At 31.0% G+C, this 18842-nt stretch overlaps 9 protein-coding genes across 9 annotated transcripts; 4 read left to right on the top strand and 5 right to left on the bottom strand.

Moving 5' to 3' along the window:
* Positions 1 to 112: 112 nt before the first annotated feature.
* Positions 113 to 1177, bottom strand: FG379_001350 (ribosomal RNA assembly mis3 dribble KH domain; the record flags this gene model as incomplete). The annotated part of the gene is made up of 1 exon (XM_067326953.1): positions 113 to 1177. One exon carries the CDS (start codon positions 1175 to 1177, stop codon positions 113 to 115), a length of 1065 nt encoding a protein of 354 aa, XP_067183859.1.
* Positions 1178 to 1313: 136 nt separating this feature from the next.
* FG379_001349 (phosphatidylserine phosphatidylglycerophosphate cardiolipin synthase) lies at positions 1314 to 2714 on the bottom strand (the record flags this gene model as incomplete). Its single annotated transcript, XM_067326952.1, has 1 exon — positions 1314 to 2714. One exon carries the CDS (start codon positions 2712 to 2714, stop codon positions 1314 to 1316), a length of 1401 nt encoding a protein of 466 aa, XP_067183858.1.
* Positions 2715 to 2866: 152 nt separating this feature from the next.
* On the top strand, positions 2867 to 4132 carry FG379_001348 (Tim44-like domain-containing; the record flags this gene model as incomplete). The annotated part of the gene is made up of 1 exon (XM_067326951.1): positions 2867 to 4132. One exon carries the CDS (start codon positions 2867 to 2869, stop codon positions 4130 to 4132), a length of 1266 nt encoding a protein of 421 aa, XP_067183857.1.
* A 36-nt stretch (positions 4133 to 4168) lies between these two features.
* On the bottom strand, positions 4169 to 5224 carry FG379_001347 (uncharacterized protein; the record flags this gene model as incomplete). Its single annotated transcript, XM_067326950.1, has 1 exon — positions 4169 to 5224. One exon carries the CDS (start codon positions 5222 to 5224, stop codon positions 4169 to 4171), a length of 1056 nt encoding a protein of 351 aa, XP_067183856.1.
* Positions 5225 to 5342: 118 nt separating this feature from the next.
* Positions 5343 to 6032, top strand: FG379_001345 (uncharacterized protein; the record flags this gene model as incomplete). Its single annotated transcript, XM_067326948.1, has 1 exon — positions 5343 to 6032. One exon carries the CDS (start codon positions 5343 to 5345, stop codon positions 6030 to 6032), a length of 690 nt encoding a protein of 229 aa, XP_067183854.1.
* Positions 6033 to 6083: 51 nt separating this feature from the next.
* FG379_001344 (protein Roco7) lies at positions 6084 to 7964 on the bottom strand (the record flags this gene model as incomplete). Its single annotated transcript, XM_067326947.1, has 1 exon — positions 6084 to 7964. The coding sequence occupies one exon, from the start codon at positions 7962 to 7964 to the stop codon at positions 6084 to 6086; it is 1881 nt and encodes a 626-aa protein (XP_067183853.1).
* Positions 7965 to 8214: 250 nt separating this feature from the next.
* FG379_001343 (JAB PAD domain) lies at positions 8215 to 15336 on the bottom strand (the record flags this gene model as incomplete). The annotated part of the gene is made up of 1 exon (XM_067326946.1): positions 8215 to 15336. The coding sequence occupies one exon, from the start codon at positions 15334 to 15336 to the stop codon at positions 8215 to 8217; it is 7122 nt and encodes a 2373-aa protein (XP_067183852.1).
* Positions 15337 to 15573: 237 nt separating this feature from the next.
* FG379_001342 (uncharacterized protein) lies at positions 15574 to 16335 on the top strand (the record flags this gene model as incomplete). Its single annotated transcript, XM_067326945.1, has 1 exon — positions 15574 to 16335. The coding sequence occupies one exon, from the start codon at positions 15574 to 15576 to the stop codon at positions 16333 to 16335; it is 762 nt and encodes a 253-aa protein (XP_067183851.1).
* A 179-nt stretch (positions 16336 to 16514) lies between these two features.
* FG379_001341 (acyl-synthetase) lies at positions 16515 to 18704 on the top strand (the record flags this gene model as incomplete). The annotated part of the gene is made up of 1 exon (XM_067326944.1): positions 16515 to 18704. The coding sequence occupies one exon, from the start codon at positions 16515 to 16517 to the stop codon at positions 18702 to 18704; it is 2190 nt and encodes a 729-aa protein (XP_067183850.1).
* Positions 18705 to 18842: the final 138 nt, after the last annotated feature.

Here is an 18842-nt window from a genome sequence, read left to right as displayed (position 1 = left end):
GAGGCATATAATTATGTTAAAAGTGTTATAATAAAGCTAAATAAAAACTATAAATCTATTAATTTTGTTCAAGAACTTATAAAACATCTCAAGATCCAGAATCAAAATACTTCTATAAAATAAAACTAGATACATCCCCTTTGTTTTTTATTATTTTCCTTGTTTTTTTCAAATTTGGTGTCTCAAAATTGACTTGATTCTTTCCTTTTTTCAGTTTTTCTTCTTTAGGTGCTTCGTAAACAGCTTCTCTTTCTCTGGACTTTTCTAGTCTCTTTTCCTTCTGTTTGCTTATATTTTCCCTGATTTTTTTGTTTTTCTTTTCTAATTCGGAATAGAAATATTCACCTGTTTCAAGTAATATATCTTCCTTCCTCGGAGTTGGCTCTGGTGGGAATAGTGTCTTCTTCTTCTTAGTTAATTTTTTGGTCTTTCTCTTAATACATTTAGTTTTGAACTTTGGTAAAAACCTATCCCAATTTTCTTCCTTTAACTTTTCATCTTTTTCGAGTTCCCTTTTAATCATTAATTCTTTAATATGATAAACTGGGTGTATATTATTCATACAGTCTTCAACTATTCGGCGAACATGCTTCAGGCCTTTATAAGACCCTATTGCGCTAACTGTTTGTCCCTGTACTAATATATAACAATTAGTAAGAAGCTCAATTGCCTTTAAGGTGGATCCATTCGGACCTACAAGCCTTTGTCGCCGCTTTATCATCTTTTCCTTGTTTCTGTGGCCTATTTTAATAATATCGCACCCAAGATTGCTATCATCCTCCCCTCCCCCTAAGATTCTCACCGCTTGATGGAAAGGTACGCTCCTTGAAAGTAATTTAATCATATCTCTAGCACGGATTATAATAAATGGATCCCATGTTTTCCCCGTTGTTCTTACAGTAATCGATCCCTCAACTAAATCTAAGTCACACTTAATAAAGTGTTCCTTGAGCACATTTCTAATATCCGGCCAAATATCGCGTAAATATTTCTCTCTATATTTGGGAAATAGAACTGCAAAACTACTCTCTTCCAATAGCCCATGTGGATTGTCTTCAGGTGTCAATTTAGGGACATTCCAATGATCTATATCGTCTGTATCCCACGGTTTATCTTTCCTGTACTTTCTTTTATTTGATACTCTTGGTTGATCATAATTAAAATTTTCATCACCCATTCTAAAATATATATTATTTATGTAAATCTGGATTTCAATGAAAAATTTGTTATTTTTAGTTCGATTGTCTAGAATTACCTAACCTTCAAGAATGTCAAATAAAAACCGATGTGGCGCGATACAAGGCGCCAATATACTATAGTCGTTTGTTGAAATACCTAATTATATAGTAAGCAAGCTTTGAATAAAATTTTTTGATACTTGACTGCTCATTCCACTTCATTATTGTTTGTTCTTCAGTGCTATTGCAACAACCTGTTAGCTTTTCTTGTATACGTAAGAGTTGTTTCGCAACCACTGGATCAAATGATGCAACAGAAACTTCGAGGTTTCTCTTAAAAGAGAGCCCATCCCAGTTGAAACTCCCAAGAGATGACCATATTCCATCAATTGAAATATATTTAGCATGGCAATGTATATTTTTTGTGAAAAAAAAATGTGTGTTGTTTCGGAAAAATTGTTTGACTAAATACTTTGTAGCGCTTGTATCCCCAAGAATGTCAGATTTACCTGAAAGAAGTAGTGAAACTCTAACGTTATTGTTAATTGCTGCTTGAATTGCATTGTAGAGAAATCTTGGAGGGAAGAAATACGAAGTTGTTAAATTGATTGATATCGATGATGAACTTGTTGCAATTCCCAGTACATTCTGAATTCCCCTTTGATTATTTCTCGTGTTACTTGACAATACTTGCAAAATTGTTCCATTTTTCTCTTCATTTGGTCTCTCGAGCCTCCTAGGAAAAATACTACACTTTGATTCTTTTATCGAATCAAGAAAAACCTCCCCGAGATCATACGTTGCTGGACCAATTATTTCTGCATGTACATCATAAAAACATGTTCTTTTTAAATTAGTAGGAACTGGCAACTTAAGTAAATCATAAAGTAGTGGGAGGAATTTCTTTCTTGAAATCCCTCCAACCTTCAGTAATTCACACATATTGGCTTCTTCAAAGTTATTTAAATTATTAATTCGATCTGTAATATTAATCGATCCACAATATGATTTGTTATCGGTGATTAGAATTTTTCTATGATTCCTAAATAAAATAGTGTGAATATTGAAAATAGAAATGGGATTGAACCAAATAAATTTAACGGAGTTTTCTTTTAGCATATTCTCCCATTTTTTCGGAAATTTATAACTACCAAAACTATCTAATAACAATATTACTTCGCAGCCACGATTAGATGCCCTACACAATGAGTCAATGAACTTTTCACCTATTTTACAGTCTTCAAAGATATAAGTTTCGAACCAAACTCTTTCTTTCGCCAAATCTATACTTTTTAGCATTTCATTATATATATCCGAGCTGTTGTCAAATATTCTGATTAAATTACCACTTGTAATGTTTCCAAAATTGGAAAATTTGTCTAAAAGTTTAAACCATTTTTCTTCCTCATCACTGTTTTTGGCATATTTAAATATAATTTCTCTCTCACAAAGTTTTTTTTTTACTTGACTTCTTAACCAATCTTTAAAAACAATATTGTGTTGTGGATCATCACTACCTTTATTATTAGCATTCATAAAGCAAAGCTTTTAACAAAATCGTGACTTTGCGGTTATTTGCGAGTGCACATTCAAATAACCACTTTTTATAAAAATATTGGTTTAAACTATAAACAATAATATTATCATATGTATGTTCCAAACTCACTCATTTTTTTTTTGGTTAATAAATGCTAATTAAAACTGGGAACTCTATTTATGGAAATAAATTCCATGTTTTATTAAATAATCATTCCTATCTCGATAAAATATCCAACTTAGGTTATAACACCTATTTATTTTTTTCCAACAAATTTGGCACTTCTATAAGAAATATTTACACAAGGAAAGATTCATATATTAAAGACATAATTTCTCAGATAAAAAATGGTATTAATGAGGATAGAGCACTTGTGAATGATTTAAATATATTTATTAACGATTTAAATATACATAATAAGTTTTTTAGAAATAAACGCATACAAACACTACTTAAAATTATTAATTCACAAAAGAAAAACATTAAATTATATGTTAACTTCTACTCTCCCTACTATTTGAGACATCTTCAAAAGCACAAATATATTTATTCTCATTTTCTCTCTAATCTGAAGCTAATTAAATATTTTTTTGACGATAAAACAGAGCAAGATGAAATCACAGAAAAACTTCTAAACTGGAAGAACAAATTTAAGAGCGAAATACTCGATGGTACATCGCATAAAGTCAAAAATGCTGAGTTTTCAAATAACTGTAGATATAAATATCCAGAAATCAACGAAATAACAAATGAGAAAATTAATAGAGACAACTTTTCAATTGTTGTCCAGGAGGATTCAGTCTGGGATAGGTTCGGTGCAAAACTTAAGGATATGCCAATATTAAAAGATTTTTTTGAAAACCCAATTGTTGGTAGAATATTCAAAGAAAATGAAATTTCGAGTGCAATAAAACAGATGAAGATATTAGACCCAAAATTTAAATTATTACATTTAATATATATGGTTGAGAATATCGTTGTTCCACATTATTTGAATATATACTTATCTGGAAACGAACATGAATTGAAATTACATACTGCTGACACAGCGTTCAAAACAATTCTGTCAAATGTAAATGAATTGAAAGCAATTGGACTAAGTTTTGATCCAACAGTTTTATTAATTAGTGATTTAGAATTGAAAGGAGCAAAAATTTCTAAATTTGAATTTACAGATGAATTATCTACTACTAGAGACGAGAAAGTCCAACCAATTTTCATTTTTACTTTTACAGCCCAGCAAATCAACTGTCTCAGAAATTCTAATGGAGAAATAATTTCTGGTTCAAAAGACGATATTAGAGAAGTTTTTTACTCAATTGCAGTGACAAATCATCCTAATAGTGAAATATCGGGACTGAAATATCCATTGCTTGTAACAGAACTGGCTATTTTGGGAATGTCTCCTATACTCTAGCAAAAAAATGGTTTTATTATTAAATATGTTATTTTTCTACAAAACTAAAAAACCGGAGTCATTTTCAAAACTAAAATCTGCGTCTAATTTTTTGCATTCCACTGCCTCGAATAAATCTGAATTAATTTGCCTCAAATTAAAACACATTTCTTCAAAATCAGAAAGGCCACTGCAAGCAAAAACGAAAGATAGAGATGGGCTTAGATCTTCCCAACTTATTTTAGTCGGTTCTCTCTGAACAAACTCCTCTCTATTAAAATTATTTTTTGAAAAAAGTGGAAGTATTTTGGTGTGTGGATCTAAACAATAGAGATAGTTCATACTTGCCCCAACAACCAATAAAGCTCTATTAAAATTGTTATGTCCTCCTGCTATACATGCGAATTGTGGTACTTGTTTCATTATTAATAATATTGATTTTTTATAAGCACCTATATTAAAATTTCTTGCCCCCAGTTTTGTACACAACCAAATAAGCGTGCAGCATTCAGGTTCTATTCCTGAAAAATGTCTTTCAGTTATATTTTTGTAAATTATGCCGTCTTTTAAAACAATACTGGAAATTTTATAATTATCAATGACTTCCCTATTCTCGTTTATCAATATATCTGCAATTACTGATGAGGTCGTAGGACCAATCCATGAAAAGGGGGAAATTCCAAGATTGTAGTAAGCTTTAAAGACCATATTATGAATTGAAAATATAGAATTTCTGCTATCTTGAAAATTATTTATAATCTTTTCAACCGAAATATCGTTACGTTTCATCCTTCTCAGATAAATACGAATTCCATGCGAAATTGACATTTGAATAACTCTAATCATACATCCCCATCCAACATCCGTTGTGGGATTCGAATTTACCTTTCCATATAAAGAGGTTCTCTCAGGTTCCATAAATATAGATAAAATATCCTGGAAGTTATACCTATAAGTAAACAATATTATATCCCTGAAATCTCTCAAAAATTCCAGGCTAATATCAGACTTGTAATTTTTTTGTGACATTACGACATCTTCGTCAACGAACTTGTACATAAATTTGTCGAAAAAAAGATTTAACGAACTATATATTATTTTTTTAATAAACATCTTTCATTTTTTAACACTCTTTTTTATATTTCCTCTCTAATGAAATTCCTCTATTTGACTTCAAATTCCCTGCACTTTTGTGGCCGCCCCAGAACCAATCCTTTATTTTTTTTTTGAAATGGAAGTAGTTTCTAGCCAACAAAAATCTCATTTTGAGTGTACCATAGTTGGAAAAATTTGTTTCTCTCAATTGGATGATCTTTTGAATATTTTAAAATCGCTATGTATTGAGCTCAAACTAATAAAGTATTGTGAGAGTTTATGGTGTCCAACAGCGGATAAATCCATAAAGACAGATAAGAACTTAGATTTTACAAAAATCCAACATTACTCAAACTTAGAGGCACATATTTTTCAATATTTTTATCCAAATGAACTCATTAATAAAATAAGTATCGTCTGCAATATTCCAATATTCGACTTAGCTCCAAATCAAATGGGACAAATTAGTGACGCGAATAAAAGAACTCCAAACATTTCTGTTTCTAGGACAATAGAATGTGTAACATCAAGGTCAATATTGGATATTTTTCAGTACCTTAACATTATTTCCAGCAACTCAAACCCACCAACTCTATATAACGCAACATATATTAGCGACTATGTCGGAATATTCAAGTCATCAATTGATGAAGAAGTAGAAATCCAAGTTAAAACGGAATATAAAGACTTAAATTTCGACACTACAAACAATGATTACATTTCCGTGGTTGTGAGATCAAAATGTTCTGACGAAAATAGAATTTCCATAAATAAACGAACAGTTGCAAATATTTGCAAAAAACTAGAAAAGATTGTTTCGTTCTAAATAAACGAAAAAAATATCCTAACCTAAATCTTAAAAATTTATACATCTATTCTAAATTCTATTATACTTCTCAACATATGTCCCTAGTGTCTTTATTATTGAGAGCATACTGCCTCTGTTCGAAGGAATTTGATCCCAACAAGAAACCATTATATTAACTATTTCTGAAGGAACGTCATTAGGAATGTTATTTAATGAGGGCCTTGCTCCTTTAATTATTTCATTTGCCAAAAATTCAGGATTTACTTCAACACCCATTTCAATAAAGGGAGTTTTATTTGATAATACCTCATACATAGTCATTCCAAAACTATATATGTCAATGTATTCATTATAAACTTGGTTAACTATTACTTCTGGTGCCATCCATTGATATGTACCAACCAAGCTTTCACACAAGTTCATATGGTTTCCCGTTGAATCCAGTTTTTTGCATAAACCAAAGTCACCTATCTTTGCTATTGGGACATCGGAATATTTCTCTACTGGTGTACTAAGGAATATGTTTAATGATTTAATGTCTCTATGAATAATAACGGGATTAGAGGTATGTAAAAAGTATATCCCTCTCGCGATATCTAATAGTATTTTGAGTCTTTGAAAAATTGAAAGTTCGATCTTAGGGCCAGAAAATATATAGTCCCCCCCATTTGAACATTTTTTTGAAGATCCATGCAACAGGTTGAAGAGAGTACCTCCAGAACAAAATTCACAAATCAAAAACGGGGGGTTTTCAAGGGTATTCCCACCCATATATTGAACAATGTTTGGATGTCTTACTTCCTTCAACAAATTTAATTCACATTTAAATTCATTGTAACGTTGGGAGTCCTTTTGGTTTTTCTCCAAAGGTTTGATTAAATCCCTAAATCTTAAAATGTTATAATTTTTATCTATTTCATTCAAATTATTGTGATTTCCAAATATTTTTATTGCAACCTCGGTTCCCCTCCAAGTTCCTAAATAAACTAGACTAGTAGATCCAAATCCTAGAATCGACTTAATTTCAACATCATTTATTGAAACACCTGACTCACCGATTATTTCAAATTCTCTATATCGTGGAACAAATATCTTATTGACCGAATTTGTTATATTTGACATTCTATTCCACCCTGTCGACTTTGAATTGACATTAACTGCCATAATTCGCTTTAACGTACGGTTATTCAAAAATTCCATTGTGTTTTCTTGATTATATAAAGGTTTTGGTGAAAACTTGTCCTTATTTAAAACTTGTAATTCTTTTATATTGTTACTTGAGGATTTGAATGAAACAGTGTTGATATTTGAATTTAAACTTTCAGTGTTTTCCTTCAATCCAGAATTTGGAAATTTCATTTTTGGATCATTTGTCTGAATATTTCGAGTACCAATTACCTGTTTAATAATAGGAATGTAAAATGAGTTGTTTTTATTTGAAAATTCAAATAACTTTTTATTATTGTTATATTCACTCATTTGGTAATTATAATTTGTGGAAAAAGCGACCTTGTTAGCAATATTGTTATTGTTGAAAGGAGAAATAGGTCTATGAATGTATTCAATTTTTGTTTTTGTGTCGACTCGATTATTAATTGAAACGCAAAAAGAAGATGACTGGCGTAGTATTGGTTTGTTGACAGAATTTGACATATCATTTTTGTATTTCCTTGCTAAATTTCCTTTGAGAAATATATTTGAAACATTTAACCCTACATTTTTAGGAAATGGATGGCTTTTATCAATTTTATGTGTTCTCTTTTGATACTCAAAATCAATTAATTGTGGACTATTTAATTTTATTCCAAATTCTTTACTGTCAGAATTCAGAAAATCATGTTTATATCTAGAATTGAAAAGATTTTCATTGCTCCGGAATCTATTGCCGGATGTTAAAGTAGAAATTGACCATGACTTCGAACTCTTTAATATTCCATCCTCAACACTCATTTCCACAACCCAAAATTAAGTGATATTTAATTAAAAAAATATGACTAAATACATTATTCAAATGAATATTAAAGTTTTCATCAAAAATGTAGTAAAAATATCAAATATTTATTATTGTAAGACATGTGGAAGAAGTCAAGTGAAAGTGGGGTGGTTATTTTTGCGAGGTTGCATGGCAATGACATTTAGTTAACATATAACAGCGGGAGAGATGAGAAGCGTCAAATAAAAGCAAAAATATTTATTTAGGTTATTCAATAAGTTCTTCTAATTCAATAAGACCATTTTCTCCATCATCATTATTATTATCTAAGTATGCAAACTGTAGAAAATGTTGTGGTCTGTGAACTTGATCGTAAAAACTCCGAGGTGTATCGACCTTAAAAGATCTATTTGTATTATTGTATTTAATTATCATTGAATTGTAACACCAGACTCCATCATCTGGAACTAAAAAGTAACCCTGAAATGTTTCCGATAAAACAATTTTAACCTCCTCATAGAATTTTGATAAGTCAATTTGTTTTCCCTCATAATTCAAACCAGTACTAGGATTCTTTTCACTCCAATCAATGCCTTCCTGATTAACTTTGTATCCTGAGAGGGTTGTGGAACCGGGGGTAAAAGTGCAGTTTATCAGAACTAAATCGTTATTTGTAACTCCTGGATTATTATTTAGGATCCCAGTTAAGTAATTTAGGTCTGTTGAGGAAATAAGAAAGTCTTCCTGAACACTAGTGCGAATTAAACCAATGAATTCTAAGTCAGAGATTGTTGAATGTATTGGCAATATATTTGGCATATTAATTGAAACATTATTACCAAATTGGGGCATAATAGCAATGCACCTAACTTCAACCAAAATAATTTTTTGATTTTCAAGGTTTGCGTTCAACTTGACTTGAGAATCGTCTTTCAACCTTTTACCGAACATCAAAGCACCTATTTGAGTTCTTAAGTCGGAAATTTCTATAAATATTTTCAGTAAATTCTTTGGTAATATATATGTAAATAAATCAGAATTTTTATTCACTATTCTTATTAACTTTGATTCATCAGAAAAAATGTATATATTTTTGCTCCTCAAACCAAGTGTCGTGGATGCCAAAGCCCTAGCTCTCCAATCTGTTTTAGAAGAAAATGACTTCTTCTCATATTGAGTTTGGGTAGTCACAAAAATTTCCTCACCGTGCACATTTACAGTCTTTGTTGTTGTTGTTATTTCGGAGGTTTCGAGAGAGTTATTTGCAATTTCCTTTGCTTGTTTTTCTATTTCAGCTATTTGTTGCCTTTGAACTGTTGGAGGAGTAATTTCCATGCCCAGAATAATATCACGAATTTCACTTTGGGTTAGTGCAGAAATGTGAATGTTATTTTTTTTCGAATAATCATCAAGTATAACATCTTTAAGTGCAATTTCAACATTAACCCATTCTTCATCAGTTAAAGATGGCCAAATATGATTGTGGAGAGTAATAATGTTCTTATTTGGTTTAAGAATGATATTAGTCCTTTCTGGATTAATATGCATTGATCTTAAAATCAATATTAGACGACTAAATGCGGTAAATGGAGATATAGTTCTCAACCAATCATCATATAGCGTAAATAATATCATTGAAGGTTGAGTCGACTTCAATACCAAGTCTCCAAATTTCTCTATTTTTAAAAGTGCCTGGAAGGGTAAATTTAGATCTGAACCCTTAATAACAATATTCGGAAAATCAAGAAGATGAACCTCCAGTGGGTCTAACATACCCCTTCTCGTTACAATTATTTGTTTTGGTTGCTCTTCAATTGGCAAGGACCTAATTAGAGCGACAACCTCCTCCGCTGTTTTCCACTTGGCTAACTGAGAAAGTCTCTTCTGCCCTGCCCAAACGGATGTGTGTATTACCTTTAAAAAGAGCTTTCCTGTATATGGGTTCAAAATTAATATGCAACCATTTACAGGTTTTGTGGTCAAATTTCCCTCGAATGTTTTGTGAATTGAAACTCTATAGACGTTGGTATCATCTACAAACCATGTGGTTTGGTTACTAAAAAGTTCGTTGTAATTTTGGCTATTTAAATAAGGCTCTGTTGGTTCAGAACAATACAATTGAAGTCCTTTTCTAATCCTCTCTCTAAGAACATATAATGCTGGATTCGATTTCATTATTTTTCCCAGTGCCTTTTGAACTAGTTCTTTAAGACCTGGTATCCAATTTCCATATGCAGAGTACAAGTTATATGCCAAGTCAATGCCTATTAAAACTCCGGTTGGTGAAGGATATATAGACATTGCATCACTTGTGTAATCGAGAAATTTCGCACGACAATATCTTTCAATGTCGTGAGAATCATAGTCGCCCCAACGAAGTTGTATATCAATCCAAAATTTATTTGTAGAAATTGTATTATCACTCTTTCCTTCTTTTCTATCAAACAAAAGAGAAGGATTTGTTGAAAGCCATTTATAAGAAGAAAAAAGAAGAATATCTGCGCATGAGGAATTCATCTTGTAACTTTTTCTTGGATGTATTGCTTCTTTCTGCACCATCTCAATTCCAAGTGAATCCACTTCATTATCTAAAACTTGACACATATCCATTACAATAGATTCATGTATTTTTTGCCAAAGATGCGCCCTAAATATTTGTATTAGTGATATTTTCAATGTTGGTAGTTTCCCATGCATAAATATGCCAGTTAGGTCAAGCTGAACTTGAAACCCAATGTATACGTTTGCACGATTTATAGTTGGACTCCACCATAATGTGAAACGTCTATTCGGGATTTGATTTAAACCACTTCTCTGTGCATTTGTGAGTTTTTTATATTTCATGCTTTCTTCAAATCCGGACGACTTTTCCCAAAAAAGTCCTTCCCATGTTGAAAAATATGTTCCTTTAAACAAGGTGTGTTCCAAAATACTCTCAACACCTCCCAAAGCTTGTATCATATCAGTTCTATAGTTGCTTAAGTTCCACAACTTACCGTCGTGTTTTTGGTGGGTCCACCAAAATGGATTGTTTCTTGCAATTTGGAATTGTCTGAATATTTGTCTAACCCTCCAACCTTTATCATATGCAAGTGTATGCCTGTCTTTTTGGAAAAGTGTGTTAATCCGTGGGATACCTTTATCCCAACTATCTTCGAGATCTTCTAATGTGAGTCTTTTGTTCTGTAATTGAGCATGTTGCCTTTTTAATGAGTATTCTGTCCACACACGTTGAGATTCAATGAATTCACTTTCCCAAGTTTGTATGTATCTGTATAAATTTGGAATGAGTTCATCTTGATCATGTGTCATACCTGCTCTGAAGTGTGTTATTGACCCTAAATCAGTCTGTTTAGAATATTTCATATCACTTTGTGGAATCAGTATATGTCCCATAGAAAGCATTCCAAGACCACCAAGTTCCTTAGGAGTATAAAACACAACAGGTGGAAATCTAGTTGGCATTTTTGAATTTAAACCTATCTTTATTCTAGTTTGGATTTTATTTTCACATCTTACAAGTAAATCTAATAATTTTTCTGTATAAATTACTGCTTCCCTGAAATACGTCATTAGTCCAATTAAACAAGTGTTCCATTTATTAGCAATTTTTGTAAATGTTGCAGATCCAGAAGTTATCAAAATTTGTCTCACACGATTTTCAAAGTTTCGAATCTCAGATTCATCAACCATTAAAAAGACATAAAGAGTAACTTCTTTTGTTTTGTAACTCCTAAGTTGCCATGTACTTTCTCTCACGGTATATTCAGAATTATCAATACTTAAGTTAACTTTTCGAGTTGAATCAAAATAATTATTATTTATTCTAGAAATAGGCAACATTCTAACGGAAAATCCAACCATAGAAAATAATAAATTCGGATTATTAATTGAATATACTGAAACGAAAGATTTGTCCCATTCTAATGACGTAATACTTTGTGGGATTCTATTAGAAAGCTCCCAGAAAATAGCTTTTCCAATTATAACATCACTTTTAATTAGTCTCATTCGACATTCTCTTGGCCAACATTTTTTATTGTTATATCCTATTATACTCTGATTATTGTTTACATCCGGATTTTCGGATAAGTAACGCTGGACCAATTCTTTTACATCTTCTTTACTTAGTTTAAGAACTAAATAAATCTTATCTACAAATCTACAATAGATTCTAATAGGATGTGCAACCTCTATTTTTTTGTCATTGAATTTTGAAAATTCATTCGGTAGATTTGGTGGTCCTGCAATTTGGTTTGCACGTGGTAAACCAAGAAGTAATAAATCTACTATAAGCAAATAAAATTGACAAGTAAATGATGAAAATTGTAAGCCACGTATAATCCCATAAGAATTTAAATAATTCATATCTTTGTAAGAAATATTAATGTTATTCTTACTTGTAATATAGTCTGCGAGATTATGATCCATAATCAGTCTTAAAAGTCGATTTAATAGAGTCAAATCGATCTTTTCCATTATTTGATCGTACTGAGATTCGACCAATAAACCAATAGACTCATCTTCAAATTCCCAAAAATTTGTAAGATTGTTAATAGCATTGCAAAGTTTGTATATTAAAAGTGGTGGTGGTTCGTTATCTGAAGGCTTTACCCAATTTGGAAACAATCTCCTATTATCAGATTCATACCAAAGGTATTGATCTAGATATGTATCCGTTATTTTTTCGAGTGGATCAATTTCATAGACAGGAATTAAGTGTGAATACATATCCATAAATTCAATATTCATTTCTTTGAACGCTCTTTGGGTCAACAATTGCCTTTTTATTCTTGCAAGAGTTTCATGTGGATTATCATATGCTTGTTCTATTAAAGTTAATTCTTCACGTTGAGAACGATTCAGTCTTGATTTTATAGTGTAAACCTCTTTCATCCTCTCCAATGCTAATATTAGTAATTTTGTATCGTGTTTATAGTTCAAAGGAGGAAATGGAATATGAATAAACTTCCTGCTTTCAAGCCAATGGACAGCAGTTGTATATATCGCTACTGCCTCCTCACTAGACAAATATGGTCCATCCTTAAGGTAGTTTATTTGTCTTTCTTGTTCAGCCTTTATGTATAGCCTTGTTAATCGACCTAAGTTTTTTTTTGCAACAGTTTTATCAACCGTTGCACCTCTACGTATTCTTTCTCTGTTAGAATAGGCCGAATTGGTCCACCAATCTGCTTTCAATTTAACGTATCTAAGTATAATATTTTCTACAGCACCAGGCATACCTGGGACTTTCCAAGGAATATTCGCCTTCCAACATCTCCATGCCTCACTTAAATGCTGAAGTATAGGTCGTGCTTTACTTGAACGAAGTTGCTCAGGCATCATATCTAATATGTCATGCATTACTGCAGCTCTTAATTCAAGATCAAAGTGGCTTTCAACTCTTTGTTTGCTAATGGATTTATATGGGTTTGCATTTTGTCGCCCTTCAAATTGTCTAGACAATAAATTTCCAAGCCAGCGTTCGAGAATTGGTATAATACCACGAAGGAAAAAAATCCAAATTCTCCAACTTGGTTCCCAAAACCCGACTCCTGGTCCTTTTCCAACAGAGCCAGTATTAAAACGATGATAAATTATATGTTTAATATCTTTACACATTCTTACTTGTCTCATAACACGATATTTATACCTATATATTCCTGTGAGTTGTCCAACATGATTAAAAATGTACTGAAGGCCATCCGCAAGCTGAAAGGCATCAATGTTACCAAGTCTGAATTGTACATGGCAATCTACAACCAACTTTGTTAGTCTTAGAATTTCTCTGCAAAGATGAAATGCATTTCCAAACCTACTCTTTTTCCTTTCTTTTGTTGTTAGTGTTTTAATTGGTTTTAAATTGAAATTGTAATCTAGATGTAGGTATGTTAAATTTTTCCTATGAATTAACAAATTAAGCAAATTATGCCCTTGTTTACAGACTTGAAGTCCAACCTCAACCCAATCCATATCTGTAGAATTAAAAAATTTAGTATTTTGAATCACCTTTAAAAAATTGCGATTTTTGCAATTCTTTGCAGACTTGCGGTGAAGGGAATTCAATATCCAATTTTTCAGTAGTTTTTGGTGTGAGACACGGATCTTTACTGGGTTCTCATGAGAAACATCATATTTTTTATACCAATTTTTTATTAAAGGAATGTCATAACACCTTCTTTTTTTGCCTGATCTACTATTAAATGGGTATGGGGACCAAAACAATTGTATGCCATTTACTCCCGAAGGTATTTCTAAGTCAAATTCATTAAAAAATGGTATCAACTTTATGTCAGGATTCCATTCATCCAGGATATTAGAAACATCTTTATGAAAACCCAAAGGAGTTATAGGATTATAATAGTCATCAAATGTAAATACTGGTAAATTAGGGTTTTCTGGTTTAGAGTAAATGTTTATTTGATGGTGATAAATTGTGGGTGTTACAAACTTTGGAAAGGAATTATACAAATATGGAAATGCTATTTTATACTCTGATCTCATTCTATATCTAAATATTATTCGGTTGATGTCATTAAACTCGTTCCAATCTTCATCGTCATCAATTAAAGTTGAACTCAATGGTTCAAATTTTGGGCCACCTGGTATAGCTATATTAAGTGCCTTTGCAGTAAAAAATGCTTCTTTATTAAATAAATAAAATGAATTCTTGTCTTGAAAAGTTGGTAATATTTGTGTGGAAAGCCTATATAGAGTTCCAATCTGTTCTAACGTTAAATTCCATTTATTATTTTTATAGAAGCCTTTCTTTTTCAAGTGCCTAAATATATTCTTGTAATCATAGTAAAACCAATCATAAACGGATTTATCTTCTTCAATATCTAATAAAATCTGTATCGAATCCAATGGTTTTACTCCAAAAATATTTTCACAATAGTCTATTGGTGGTTCTTCGTCATCAAACGGTGGAAATCTAATTCTTTTAAAATGCCTTCTATCACGCTTTTCCTTACGCATCATAGTCCACATTGTACACCATTGTGCAATATAGAGAGGCTCAATTACCCAAGGTATTTCATTTACAAATGTTATTGCACCTGTAACATGATATAAACAATTTACATACTTTATCTGTTCCCATGGCATAGGAATGTTCTCTAGGAGCTTAAAAATAGAGTGAGGAACGTATTTTAATGCACCTAAATATATTCTTTTCTCATTTTGAAACTTTCTTGAAGACATATCCCCATGTACCTTCATAAGTTTTCTTAGATGCTCAGGTGGTAGGCTGCATTTTACATGTGTCTTATCAATCTTTAAAGCATTTAACTTGCTGTATCTTTTTTCATTCAGTTTACTCCAGTTAAATAGTTTCGTGTTGACATCTTTTCCAGAAATACTTTCGCTTTTAATATTTTTTCTTTTCATTTTAGCTTTAACTACAAATTGTGCTAGTATAAGTTCATGAAATAACCAAGAAAAAAAATGATATATACTGATATTCTCTGCACAAAATTATCTACATTTAAATAGTTAATTTATTCTAACTTCGAAGGAACAAGGCTGACAATTATAAACAATTTCAGCGCGTAGTTTTACTCAAGATCATAGGTATATTTTTAAAGTTTCCAATGAAAATCAGTTTTTTTTGAAAAAAAAATATATATGTTTAGAGAAGAAAGTCTTATTAACTGTTCTAAAGTTCGTCTTAATAAAATAATTGAGTGTTATTCACTAGATTTGCGTGATTTGAGATTAAATGTATTTGGAAATACTGGCCTAATTAGAGATCAGTTCGAATGCATCGATGTTAGTAACAACTCAATTTCTAGGCTAAGTAACATTTCACATCTAGACAAACTTTCTATATTTATTGCATGTAATAATAAAATTGAGTATGTTGAGGAAGGATTTTGCAGAAAACTCATAAATTTGGAGAGCCTAGTTCTTTCAAACAATAAATTGTCAGATCTAGAATCAATTTCTGCAATATTTTTATTGAAAAACTTGAGAAGGCTTTCACTAATTGAAAATCCAATAACAAAAATTCCTAATTATAGAGAGATTATAATTTACATGCTTCCCAGTTTATTTTATCTCGATTTTCAAAAAATTAAGCAATCAGAGAGAGATAGATCAAAGTCATTTGTCAAATCCGACAAAAGGGTACAGGAATTGATTAATAAATATATCAAAAAACCTGAACTTTATTTTGAAAAAGAAAACAATAATATTTCATCCACAGAACTCTATAACCTTGAACTGAAAGGCAACCTTAAACTAGGAAATGACGAACTTAATAAAATAAAGGTAGCGATTTCGTCTTGTGAAAGCTTAGAAAAGTTGAGGACATTGGAAAACTGCTTAATAGAACAGAAAATTTCATTTGAAGCACAGAGGATAATAGATGAATATAACTTTAAATAGTTTCTACTTAAATAGGGATCAATTTTAAGCAACTTATAATTTTTTCCTTTAGTTTTACTGTCACTTTCCCTTGCGGTCATTTATTTTTCAAACTCGGAATAATGTCTAATGTATTGAGCTTCGATGTAATTTTGGTTTGCGAATATATTAATATTACATAGTTTTGAAGTATATTAAAGATGGATTTATTGCAGGAAAGTGTCCAAAGTTTGTCCCTGATAGACAATATTATTCCTTCCAAAGTCAATACAAAGTATAGAAGTGTATCTAATAAGGATATAAATATTGAATATTGGATAAAGATTAATGGTCAGATGCAAAAAATTGTAATAAAAAATGAAGAACTCAAATTGTTATATAATATTATATCAAATAGAGTGGAGGGGTTTGTAGATTTATTAACCAAAAATTATGGAAACAAGGTTGATAAAATATATATTGGTGGACTCTGGGATGGTAACAAAATTGAAGACATTATAATAAGAGAGTTATGCTACAGAAAAACAAATTTTATTTTAGTCTTTTTAAATTATATAAACGATACACCTGAAACAACCTGTTTTAAACTCTTCAATTCTAATTGTAACTTGCTCATTTATGATAGAAATATAAACATTGATTATATTGAAGAAATAAATTTACTTCTTTTTAAAGAATATAAAACTAAAATATTTACATTACCCTCAGACGAATTAATAAGTGAGTCTGATGTTTTTAATTTGATTAGGGAGAATTATGGGGGAACTTACCTTGGGAATTATTTTAATACAAGCGTTGGAATTGAATCGGGAAAATCAGGATATTTAAAGGGAAATTATAAAGAAAACATACAATATTCTTATTCAAAAGAAACTAATTGTTTTTTTTCTGTAGAAGCGGAGTTAGGTAAAAACCAGGAAGTAGGGATAAGAGATTCGGGGATGAAAGAAGGGAGGAATAATTACTTTGATGAAGATGGAATTAACCGCAGTGAACTAATAAGAGGTATTATTTATACTACGGGAACAACTGGGATCCCAAAAGGAGTAAGACTTTCATATAAAAATTTCGAAACAACGATTAAATCAATTGATATGTTGTGTAAAAATGGAAATGATAAGAAAGTAACTTTTGTGATAACAAATCCACTTCATCATATTAACAGTACATGCTTTGTTGATTATTGTTTTAGAAATTCTATAGAGATGGTCATATTCCATCGCTATTCAAGGGACTTTTGGAGTGTACTCGATAAAATTATAAATGAGAGAGTAATTAATTATAATGACAATTTTTTAATAATCGTCCCTCTTGTTCCAAAACATATTGAATATTTCACTTCTACATTGAAAACAGAATATTATGAAGACAAAAACAAATTATTGAAAAGTTTGTCGCATCCTTCAATATATTATTTTTTTGGTTCTTCAACTGTTTCTTACGATTTTTTTAAGAATTTTAAGGATTTGTTTAATGGTAAAATTCCAAGAGTAAGATTTGGTTCAACAGAAACTTGCTTACAGGTATGTGGAACCGATCTTTACTTGACAGATGAATTGGTTGAAATAGGATTTAGGAAAGGTATAAAAGACGAGGGTAAAGGTTCGACTGATCACAAGAACAACGGTTATTTCATTGGGAGATCAATAAATCCATATTCTGAGGTATTTATTGTAAAATCTATAGAACCTATTTCAGAAGATTTTCTCATACCTTGCAAGGAGTATGAACTTGGATATATTATTTGTAGGGGAGATAATATAATGAAGGGGTACACTCACAAAGAAGAGGTGTTGGTAAATAGTGAATCGTTAAACGTCACAAAATATGTAAAAGATAACAAATTAGATAAAAGGGTTTACGTCTGTGATAGTCACCCTTGGTATATTGGCTTAGGTGACCAAGGATTTTGGGTGAGAGGTGAAGATTGCCTTAAAAATAATAATGAAGTCTCTATTTACGAAACAACTTGTAAGGAATGTGCGTGTTGTAATAACGATATTGCCATTGATAATAAATGGATTTATTGGGTCTCCCGTTCAAAGTATATCATAAAGATAGGGGGGGTTAAGCACAGTTCTGAAGAGATAAACAAAAGATTAAGAAAAGAAATAGTGTTGTTGTATGACATCTCATCTCCAGACGACTTCAAGACCGTAGTAATGGGATTTGATGACAAGAAAAATATATCTGAGGATGACAAAATTGTCTTTTTTTATGAAAAGTTTGATGGAATAACAGTTGAGGGGTTGAGAAAGGACTTTGAAAAGATGAAAATACCAAAATCATATCTACCTTACAAAATAATCGAAACGGAAATTAAAAAAAATTCAAAGGGAAACGTTGACCTTGAAAAAATGAAGGAGTTAATAATTAACTCACAAAACTAATGATATGAATTGTTAAATGAGGCTGTTTAATGCCTGAATTTTTCACAAACATCTCTTGTTTGTTAATGAAAGTGGAATTTTTTACCTGCGCTCTTATAACCTTAAAATATTGTGTGTATTTAAGTGTGCATAAGTAAT

This window comes from Cryptosporidium bovis (genome assembly GCF_009768925.1).
Source record: "Cryptosporidium bovis isolate 45015 chromosome Unknown contig_21, whole genome shotgun sequence".
NCBI classification, from domain to species: domain Eukaryota; phylum Apicomplexa; class Conoidasida; order Eucoccidiorida; family Cryptosporidiidae; genus Cryptosporidium; species Cryptosporidium bovis.
This window is presented reverse-complemented; position numbering and strand designations above follow the sequence as displayed.